The sequence below is a fragment of the Crassostrea angulata genome, chromosome 6 (genome assembly GCF_025612915.1).
Source record: "Crassostrea angulata isolate pt1a10 chromosome 6, ASM2561291v2, whole genome shotgun sequence".
Lineage (NCBI taxonomy): Eukaryota > Metazoa > Mollusca > Bivalvia > Ostreida > Ostreidae > Magallana > Magallana angulata.
In genome coordinates, this window is record NC_069116.1 from 48,220,272 (window position 1) to 48,232,466 (window position 12,195).

General features: G+C 30.5%; 1 protein-coding gene across 1 annotated transcript; it reads right to left on the bottom strand.

Moving 5' to 3' along the window:
- Positions 1-1,436: 1,436 nt before the first annotated feature.
- LOC128189484 (uncharacterized) lies at positions 1,437-5,589 on the bottom strand. Its single transcript, XM_052861111.1, has 6 exons — positions 5,386-5,589; positions 4,627-4,722; positions 4,314-4,389; positions 3,393-3,539; positions 2,982-3,070; positions 1,437-2,865 (listed from the first exon to the last, which is right to left on the bottom strand). The coding sequence occupies exons 1-6, from the start codon at positions 5,581-5,583 to the stop codon at positions 2,791-2,793; spliced, it is 681 nt and encodes a 226-aa protein (XP_052717071.1). The 5' UTR covers positions 5,584-5,589; the 3' UTR covers positions 1,437-2,790.
- Positions 5,590-12,195: the final 6,606 nt, after the last annotated feature.

The window sequence follows — 12,195 nt, forward strand, 5'->3', positions numbered from 1 at the left end:
TATTATTTTAATACAATATTTCAATTACAAAAGTTTTGCACAGCTTGCTGAACTTTATTTTAAAGAGACTTTACAACTGCATCCGCAACAAATAGTCCAGGTTTACACGGGTGAGATCAGAAATTTGTGCAGGTGTTGCATAATCATTACGTAATTAAAATAAGAAAGAAAAAGCATTCATACACAATGATTAATCAACATTTCCTTTCATAGGGGATTGTGTGATTATTAACGAACAATAATCATTAAAGTTATAGTTATGTTGTAACACTATACGCAATATTCATCGGCTAATACATTGTCAATCAACGAATGACCATATTTTCGTAAAGAAGACTAAGGAGATAGGTAGGGTAGGAATACGAGTACTTCTTATTTACATTTCTGGGAGAAAGGGATTTTAAAAAATCATTTTACGGTAATTTTGTTTTCTTCTGCGTATTACATATATATATTTATATTCTAAACATTTGTTGTTATGTTGAACATGTATTTGCTGATGATGAATAAAACTTTTTTTTCAGAGCAATGGTACATGTATGTAGAGTAGCTGACTATAGTAAAAGATCTTGATAGATAAAAAACACTGATCAAATACATGTATATTAAAAATATTTCTGAAAGCGTTGATAAGGAAAAAAACATTTAAATTTAGTTTACATTAACAACTTTATTCTCTACGCAAACAGTTTCAATAACAATTTTAATTGAAAGTAAATACAGCGCATCTATGACAACCGTGTAGGAACGGACTGAAGTATAATGTGTTATCTTAGAGTTCTGAAGGAGGCTATGTGTTCAACTAATTGATCATCAGATCTGTTTTAGACTTAAATTTCAGCTTTAAAATTCATCAATTACCCACATCCTTGTACAGAGCTCGTCGACGCGGTTTACCTAAGACACGTTGCAATTTGGACCGTGGGTGCGGAAAATACGGGATCTGCGATGCATGTATTGTATGAATAACCTTCAACACTATTTGGTGGCCAATTAAATCGACAAATAAGAGCTTATGTGGGGATTTTAAAATCTTCATGAAATCTTCATAAATACCAAAATTAGGGCAAAATTATATCCCCGCCACTCCCCTCTCTCACAAAAAAAAAGAAACAAAGTATACCCCATTCAACTAAACGGTAATTCATTTTTTATAAAGTTTATTGTCAGTGTAGTTTCGCTTTACTTTAATATTTTATCTTGTAGACAACATGCTAATGTCATTACCTGCTTAACAGTTTAACTGGTTTAATAGTATGGTACATTCACATGGCACAAAATTGATTGGATACAGGGGTTTTCAGGGACGAATGCATATTATTAAAAAGTAACATATTTATTGAATTGAGTAAGGCAAATAATGGAAACTTGGTTGTACAATTATATATCATGTAATTTTAATCAAAGCGGCCTTACAAAGATAAAACACAGTATAAGGCAACGCTGTTTACTTTTATTTGACACAAAAGAAGCATAAAGTAAACAGATACACTCTCATCAATCTTTCTAGTCACAAGATATTAATTTTAGATTACTTTATTAACAAGGCGTTAGGATTTTTAATTGATGAAATGATTTAACAGAAAGTCAAACCAACGTGAAATGAAGATACATACAACAGGAAAAAACAGGAAAAGCAGAACTTTTCCTTGAGATTAATTTCACTTTTTTGATAGAAAAATGGAATATTTCCCCATAGTTACTAGAAGATATCTCTAAAATTTATTTGACACGTGTTATTATCAACAAGTTAATATTGATAGCTTGTCTAACCAACATCAAAATACATTTAGCATCGCAATTTATTTTATCTTTATCTAAATAATAATTTGCAAACATGAGAAAACTCTAAAAAAAAAAAAAAAAACAATGAAAAAAATCTGTTTTTAGAACCAATCTGGTTTTTCAGTTAGTAAAGGAAAGCATTGAAAAAAGTTAATACGTTTTATAACGATTAATGATTTTTGATTTAATTGATTTAAACAAAACACACCGGGTAAAAATTATGAGTACATCTATTTAATCAAATTAAAAGCAAATAATTGATCAATTTATTTAATACCTATAATACAGAACTAAATTAATAAATCAAAATTTAATCTTCATTTTTTGTTGTTGAGATTATAGTACGAAAAGAGTGATATCCAAAACGAGACAGACATAAACTAGAAATAAGTCATTTCAAGGAAAGTTAAACAAAATTTATTGTTGGCTAATATTTTTCATATTTGATTCTTGTTCTTACTGGGTTCCTAGTGTTATTTTTACTATCATTTTCAACCCCAAAATATTCCTGTCAGATTAAAATATTTTTAAATCTCCAAACTTCAATTGTTTACTTGAACGAACACATTCCAACAGTTTGGTTGTGAAACATTCGATGTATCTCTTCAAGTTTCAATGCAAGTTAAAAAATAGATGCTTTGCTAACAAAAATTACCGGAATGGTAATTTTGAATTTTTTTAAGTGTTTGGAGGAATGTTTTCATATTTTCATATTTTGTTTATCCACAATAAATATTTGTTTTCATTAGTGTCAATATCATGGGTAAAAATGTATTATTTATGAGATATAAAACCATGAAATATATGCTTTATAACGATTTGAACCTTTCTTTGATGATAGGTTTGTGGTTTATAAAGAAAATGAACAAAATGTAATAAAAACGGAAACATGAGACAGTTATTTTTTTTAACGAACAGTATATACACCTTACTTATATTGCCAGAAAAAATCTAAAATCATAACCATAAAAAAGAACCATCAACTATTGGTCCTAAACAGAAGATTTAAGGGAACTGTCCACGCATCGCTGTAGATCGATAAAACAGAGGGGTTTGGAACGTTTTTGGTACTCGTGATTCCTATTAAAAACAATTATAATATTAAGTATAAATCCAAGAGGACTATGTGTAACAGTTTATACAAATAAGATACTATCTCTATGCCAGTATAATAACACAAAAACAATATTTCTTGCCTTTTTAGAACATATTTTTGGTGGTGTGAAAACTGATTCATCTCTTATTCCTACAGTCATATTGTAGAAACGCATCAGATTCAGAAAATCTGCAATAAGAATTGTGATGAATTAATTAAATGATTGAAATTTCAACTTAAAAATTCAATAAACAACATACAACTATTTTCATTAGTTAAGAGTAATATAGTGATTTACTTTGTATACATGTATATTTCTTACAAAGCAGAAAATTTGCAAACACTGAAAGTGGGCTGAGACAGCTAAGAGTTGAAACCCAGGACATGGCAGTTACGGAAGCTTCAATATTTGTAAAAATTTTCGTGCTTTGTATATCACTTTTCTAAATTTTGGACAACTCTTGTTTATTTGAGAGTTCTCGAATATTTTCAGGAACTCTATTCACAGTACCGTCGTTTTGTCTTCTCAATTCAACAGGAGTGCAGGTTTTGCCAACAGTGATGGACCAACGGAAACGCTCGCTCGAAATCAAATAAGTGTTTAGTTTAATGATGTCTGGAAAAACTCCCATGAAAGATTTTCGTACCAACTTTCCCCCTATATAAACATGTAAAACAGAATTTATAGAAATAAAATTTGTAAATATAATTCATGTAAGTACATGTACATGCACATGCATTTAATTGTTCTATTTTAGGAATGAAGAATTATGTTTTAAATATTATTATATGATGATTTTGATCGAGACGTGATCAAGTCCAATAAAGCCCGAAGGGCTTTTTGATAGATTTCATCACACCCCGACCAAAATTATAACCTCATAATATTCAAAGAATGATTCCTTATTACTTACATTTATATAATTTTCAGCACTTGAACAAATAAAAATTTAATATATAACAGGAAAACCCTACTTGCGCCCCAATTATACGTCATTTGAATTTATTGGCCTGCATAGTACAAAAGCGATACGTAGTGTTAGCACCTGCAAAGACACTGTTTACCCTGCCTCCTTGCATAGGGTTTATGCAAGTTTTTGATTATTTCCACCTAGAAAAAAGGTCTAAATCCTTTCTACAAAAGTGATTTTCATGAACGTTTTGCATAAATTTGAGTTCTGATTACAAACCAAAGTAAGCGAAATTGTTTAAATTCGAGTATTTTTTTTTGTATGAACCGTTTTAGAATTTTTCCTTTTAACATATAATATAGGACGGATAATAACCCTAATGTAAGAGAAAAACAATTTAATAAATCATGCAAGCATAAACTTTGACATTATATTCCTTAAGGATCATAGATAGTACTCTGAAATTTAATCTATTAAATTAAAATGTTCACCTATATTTACAACAACAAAAAATGTCTGACCTGTAAAGCAAATTTCATGAAAAGGACCTGCGTATGTTACGTTACACACCCCCTTGGCCCACAAATATGACATATTCTGAAATGAAGAAAAACTCAGGTATGTAACATTCAATATTTTTTTCTCTCCTTTGTTTGTTGTGTTTATTTTGGATTTTTTGAAATATAGAATTATTTTTTGTTTTTTAAATCAAGCTTTTGTTTATCAATTTCAAGATAAATCAAATTTTTTAAATTATTTGTATTACTTACAAAATAATTTTTATGCATCAAAATGCAAATCTGCTTGTCTCTTTTAAAACTAAAATTCACTTACGGCCCGGTAGTCGATAATGACGTCATATTCATCGTGAATTGAATCACCAAAAACATGGAAAGCTTTTCGTTTAGTCACGGCATCGTAAGACATGTTCTGAAGATACAATTTTTAAGATTGACTCGCTTAATTTCATGACATTGGGATGTGACTTTGATAAAATCACTACACTATAGGATTCCAAGTCGATCCTGTCAGAAGTAGTAATTTGCGATAACACTACTTTGGGTTATTTTCCTGTCCATGCAATGTAAGCTTAATTCACATAAGTGCTTCTTTAAATATAAATAAAATACAAATATGTACTACTTTTAACCAACGTTCGCGGCCAATGTAGTGTTACAGTAACTTATTTATATCATCATTTCTAACTGTAAAAATAAATCAATAATTTGTAAAGTACAATTATTCTAATTAATACATCTGTGGGACAATTATATTGTAAGCAACACCTGTTGTTATTTATTTTCAAATACCATCATTAAAAAGATTTTCATAACATGAGTTTTCTATGCTGAAAACAAAAGATGAACATTTATCCTATATTGTTATTTGATCTTAAAAGCATTAATAAATAATTGCAAGTTGATTGTATAATCGAGACCAAAGAAAAATTCATTTTATTTTTAATAACTGGGAAAAAGTCTAAAAGCAAATGCAAATGCCCAAAAAAAAAAATAGATTGAAATAACGAACGAATGTTGACAGGTAAAAAATGTTAAAGTTGTAAATAACTTTGTAAAATACAAATGTACTTACTTGTACAACAGTGCTTCCTCGACCCCCAGGAACAAAAGACAGTTCATCAACATAAGTTTCTAGCTGAGAAGGAATGCAACAATGAAGCTGAACTGTCCCCGGAAATAATGGAGCAGTCATTGCGACTAGTAAGAAAACTTTATACATCTTGTCAACTGACCAAATGCAAGGACGAGACTGACTGAGCTTTACGTTCATTGTCCACTTTAAATATGATGCTTATAGTCTTATAGACAGGCAACATGTTATTTCCTTGTATCGTATTTGGAAAAATTGATTGAAAAGGTCATGAAAGGAATGGTTTACATTTCCTGTTTGATTTTTATCATAAAAACTTGAAATCATTAAAAGGGACCTAAACACAATTTGATTACAGATGAAGTTTGTATATGTATAAAAGAGTGTACATGATAGCACCGAAATCAGTTCTTATATTGCCTCTACAGTTATTAGTTCTCCTTTTGAGCAGATGTTCATACCAAAATACAAAGACTTTTTCTGTATCTGTTTCGGGACATTATTAAAGCATCTTTTAATAATGATATTGATGAGTTGACTTTATTCATGTCTAGAATATCAATTGCATGTACAGTAAAGCACACTTATAACGAAAATAATATATTTCTACTTATGAGTTCCTTCTCACATCTTAACCTAATTAATATGTCCAAATGTTAAACTAACGAAGGCAGTAGTTAAATATATAGGAAAATTTACACGTTTATTTCTACTTATATTCACATTCACTTCCTTTCACCCTATGAAATTGCATTGATTGATTTGAGTGATATTTACATGTACGCATTATATAGAAGACCCAATTACCATATCTGGTGGGTATGAATACAATCAATCTCTCTTCAGTATTTCTCGAAGAGAATGACTGACCTTTCTCGCGACTTTTAACTGGATTTATATATCATTGATGTAATGTTTTAAAATAGTTAAATGAATTCAATTGATTAGTTTTATAGTATACTGAAATTAAATTCATCAAATTACAGCTAGAATAAAAATAAAATTGTTACTAGAATTTAAAGGATGGTGCATAATTTTTGTCAGCATAATTCGGCTGTTCTAAAGGCTCTTCTTTTAATTGCACATCACATGTGCAATAAGATAAACATTAAAAAAAATTATTGCGGAAAGGGAATACGTGTTAAAAATTTTATCATTCTTATCAGAAATATAACCCGTTGTAGATTTTTGTTTTAAAATTTACAAAGAATAACATTTTTTAAAAATACTCATATAGAAAAAGACAACTGTTGAAAGATGATTAACCGTATATTGTAATACATAAGTAACTTGGAAATCAAAGTTGTAATGGGTTAATACAAGGATGACCAAAATAAATTAGAAGATGCTGGAAAAGTAACAGCCAAATCATTTATATAATTCTCATGAGAGGCTCACACTTCATAAAATTATTATATTATTATACCCTGTGTTTGAAATATTTTTTTAACAAGTTTTATAGATTGTATAGTCAATCGTCATTTTGTTATTAAATTACCAATTTAGATCCATGCATCTATGTGTTTGAATTGATCAGTTTAAAATCAAACAAAGCAGAAACATTCAGAGTGAAAAGTTGACAAAAATACTATGAAATCCATATCTTACATTATAAGTACAGTAGTTGGTTAGCGAAAGTTCTACACGTATTTCCATCAATAGTCAAAGAGGAAGTAAATGAGTAGAGGGAGAGTTGGAAGAATCGATCTTTAAGTTATTTCTGAGAATATTGATAAGAATTTAATGACAATTAACGGCTAATATTAAATGATAGGTACCTGTGTTTATTTAAAGATATATTTGGCAATTACAAATAAATAAATTTTATACTTTACATGGTTATTCATATAAACACGTTATCCTGATTATTTGTAACACATTCTAGGGTGATACTGTTTAAAGCTCTAGAAACTATTCTAGGAATAGACATTTACTTCTCCTAAGTTACAAACATGGCTTTTTAATAATTGTTTAGAAGTTTTAAAAACATTACATTGTTTACCACCCATACAGGATAATATTTATTACGTGAAATGCCTCCGATTCTAAAGACTCTGAGATTGTCAGAAAAATATGATATTAAACTCTTAATTTTTTATATCAATTTTAGCAAAGGAATGCTATGTTTTTGAGAACGTATTCACTATTTCAAATAATAGCTTTCTGTCTAAAACTAAAACTACTCATTGACTATCATCTCAAAGAATCATGCTAAACAGACGCATCACTACATATAATTTTGAGTAATCATGATTCCTTTTAGAACAATGTGGCTGGGAGTGGAAGAATTGTTTTAAAAAGGTGTCGTTTAGCTATTCCAAGAGACTGAAGGTGAGAGTCCTGAAATCCTAAAGTTTCACAGTGGAGCCCGAGCAAACGGAAGCCCTGGTGAGGCCAAGAGGGTGTACAGGACTGAGAAATAGTAAGATTTGTGTTGGAACATCCTTTACAGAAATAGATTGATATCGGGACAACCTTTACAGAAATAACAAGCTTTATAATAGGACAACCTTTGCAAAATTGCTTATGTATGCATGAATATTTTAAAAAAACCCGGTATTTCTGAACATTTTTTTTTAAATTCTGGGTAAATTAAAAAAAATTGCATCTCAAAAACTTGTACGTGAAAAAAATAAATCACTCGTTTTGGCTTTCAACTCAACATTCAGGTATATTGACGACGTATTATAAATTACAATTGTTATTTCCACGTCGACCTGATATATCCCTTTGAACTTGAAATAAAAGATACCACTAAGTCTGCGTCATCTATTTCAGATATGGATATTTTACTGGAAATGGACACTGATGGTAACCTAACAACAAACCTTTATGATAAACGCGCGCGACGACTTCAATTTTTCAATAGTCATCTTTCCTTACTTATGTAGCAATATACCTTCATCACCTGCATATGGTGTTTTTGTCTCTCAATTAATTCGATACACAAGGGCATGTTCTTCGTATGAACAGTTTCTAAGGCGAGGCAAGCTACTGACAAACAAGTTGATAACACAGGACTATCAACAGTCTTATTTGAAGTAATCTTTTTTGTGAGTTCTATGGTCGATACAACGACCTTGTCTCAGCAAATACAATCTTCCACTGGGTCGCATGCTGACTGACGTTTTTCATACTAATTATTAGACCATAATTAATCAACTTATTGTCTACGGACTTTTCCGTTTTCTCCCCAATTACGACAAAGAGCACACGGCGGGTGTGACCGGTCAGCAGAGGATGCTCACTTCTCCATGGTACCTGATTTTTAGAGGTCCGTGTTGCTCTGATTTGAATTTGTATTTCGTTTTATGGATTTTTGAGATGATTGACAGTTTGTTATTGTCATTTCTTTTTCATCTACCATTAAAAACCGGTATGTTCGGAAATAATGATAATCAGTCTAAAATTGCGCAGTTTTATGCACCGCAACTTGCAAGTCCATTTGTATTGCAGGTACTATAGCTCTAGGACACGTCAACCCAAATTTTCCAGTAATGCTACAGATTTCTGCAGCTACAAAAATATGTACATGTAGTGTTCTTGTTAAGAAAATGTTAAAATTGGATTTGGCTTTAATTTTGTCTGGCTTATTACATGGAGGCTACATCACCGTTTCCCTAAAACTAGTCTTTGGATCGATGACAAAAAGCGAGAATACAAACTTACATTAATATGTCTACCGTACATTTATACCTTCTCAGGAATTGTATGATACCCTATTTAAAATTGAACACACAACACACAACACACACACACACACACACACACACACAAATAACAGATAAAACTATTTTGATTTTCCAGATTGTTTTTTAGCAAGTTTCCGTAGGCGGGCGGTGCTATTGTGTTTTTATGACGTTGTAATGATACGGAATTTATCCGCCCGGGTTTTGAATTTTACGTTGTTCTTGTTCTGTTTGTTGTGTTCATCCGGGAAGACCCCCGCATTTGTTTATAGGCATAATTGCCATCTCTGTGCTGTATACAGGCCCAGAGTAAGTTTTTTCTTATGCAAAATGTCAATCGCTGTCTAAATATTGTATATGCAAAGTGTCATTATTTTTGCATAATTGTTGTAAATCATATAAAAGTGCACAAACGCACATGGCGTTGACATCATGTAAAATCTGGATAGGATATTTTATGAAACATTATTTTGGTAACAATTTTGATTATATCAAGTCAAAAGGTCAAGCGATATAGTACAGTATAAATATTAAATGTAATTTGTTTAAAGGTCATAAAACTCCTTTTTCGTGTATTTTCATTATTTGGCATAATGTATATCATGGATTGGCCATTGTATAATTTGTGAACTGTTTATGAATTGTCTGTTTTATGTAATTATTTGTAAGACGGCTTATTTTCTTTTTGTAGCCTCTTACCCTCATGACAGAGGAGGCCAATAAACTTCTTTAGCAAAGAATTGTTGAAGCTTGTTTGTGCACAGACGTTATGATAAAATAAACCTTTATATACGTATTGTATTGTATTGTTTATTTGCTAAAATTCATATGAATCATAAGCAGTTGTAACATATGTACATACATGTAATTATAAACATATCAATACACTCTATCTCAGCAAAAGCTCACGTTACTACTAGTAATAACGTTACGCAATATTCTACAGAAAATAGTATTCATAAATACACATTCATAGGAGGAGAGACCCTATAAATCAATCAATCAAAAAGTTATGTAAATGATAATAATGGTAATACATGTACATTAATTGGATATACGAATAGTCTGACATTCCCGTTTTTACTAGCCTCACGCAGATACATTTCGAGATGGCACAATTGTTTGCGATTATGAATGGCAAGGAGTTGAACTAACTTAAACATTGAAGGACGAGTCCAGTAATATTTTTTAAATACACGTAGACATTTATAAAAAGGACAGATAAGTATAAAATGGAATTCATCATCGACTTCACCTAAATTACAATATTTGCAGATGCGCATCGATCTGACAGTTCCATTATAACGGCCTTGCTCTACCAAAAGCATATGCGATGACAGTCTATATTTTGTTAAAAGGACAACAAGGTTTTCCGGAATATTTTTACGCAAATAAAGTGTCCGGCAGATACTTGTACAATAAACATTTAGAGGATGACAATCTGTGGAAGCCATACTTCATGCATACCCAATGATACTAATAATTCTCTGACATTAAAACAACATGTATTTGGTATCAATGGTGAAGCCAATTCTTCATAAATATTGCGTAATATCCAACTTTCTGTTTGAATCAATTTCAACCAATACTTAATAATGCGCAATGTACGCATAATACTCATAGGTAGACGACCTAACTCTGAATAAAACATGAAGTTTGACGTACATTTTTAACTTTCAAAACGTAAGTATTCAAATTTGATTTACGAACAAACGTACAAAGCGTAATTTAAGTAATTATACAAACAGAGAAATTGTTTTTATTATTTATTAATTTTAGCAACCTACCAACAGAGAGTGCATTTCAATACACTGGATATTAGATTGCTGAATTTATGCGATTTTTAGTCATATAATCTAGTTAAAGATGTTGCTAAGCACATTTTACAATTTGAAGAAATATATCTATTGTGTTTCTTTGTTATACAAACTTACATGTTGCTAGTTAGTTTAAGCGTTTAAGTGTTTTGATGATCCAGACTATCAATTACAGTTACTATTTACACAAAACAAAAGTCCCAGTTTGCAGTCACACTGACAGATTTCCAATTAGGAACAATTATTAACAAGTGCGGAAGTTTGCAATTTCCTATATATTCCCGAAATAAATATACTTATATCTTAAGATGGCCTCTTACATGAGTGTGTTAGAGAAAGTCACGCATTAATTCTGTACCAACATCGTCCATTGGCATACATGTCAGATTTTTTAAAACTTGTTAAAGACGAAAAAACACTTCCAACAAAAAAAACCCAAAAAACAGATGACAGTTTTCATAAAACTGTGCAGTTTATCTACTTAATATATGGTTAAAAAATAAAGAGGTTCTCTTTTGCAATTAACGCGCAAAATTTATATGTATGTGCATGCTACTTTGAAAAATTACAATTTACAATGTATATCCTACATTACAGCAAAACAAAATCAGAAGAAAAACTCAAACAACATCCACTGATCAAACCACACCAAGACATAACTGATCGCTCACACCCCCCCCCCCCCCCCAAATACATTTAAAACATATTGCTTCCATTCTGATATTACTATCGGTCATGTTTAATAAAGAGCTGTCAAATACTGTGTGTAATGTCGAAGACTCTATTTGGTGTTTCAAATATGGCTGCAGCCCGATAAAATGAAATGTGTGTGTTTTTCCTCTAGTTTGTGTGATTTCTGATATGATATCATTTTTTGTTACAATTTTAAAAGAACCATGAGATTTACAAAATTGTAGAAAATTACCCCAAAACAAAAAATAATAGCATATTTTTGCTAGATTGACAACCGAATTTATTCATCTTTGAGAACGATAGTGTAGTTACATTAATTTAACATTCTGCGTTAAAATAGATTTCGGATTTTGGATGTTTTACTAAGATTTTTGGAAAAGATATAAACAAAAATATTTTTTTTTAAAAAGGTCAAAAATGCATACCAAGATGGCGGAACCCAATAAAAAGTCATACAATTGTTTAATTTCTTCGTAATTGTAACGAAAACATGTTATATTTCCTAAACCTAAAATTATTTGCATGAAAATAAAAGAATTATTCATTCATCATTTATTTCTTTTTTTCTGTTTCTTCCTTTAAAATACCAAACA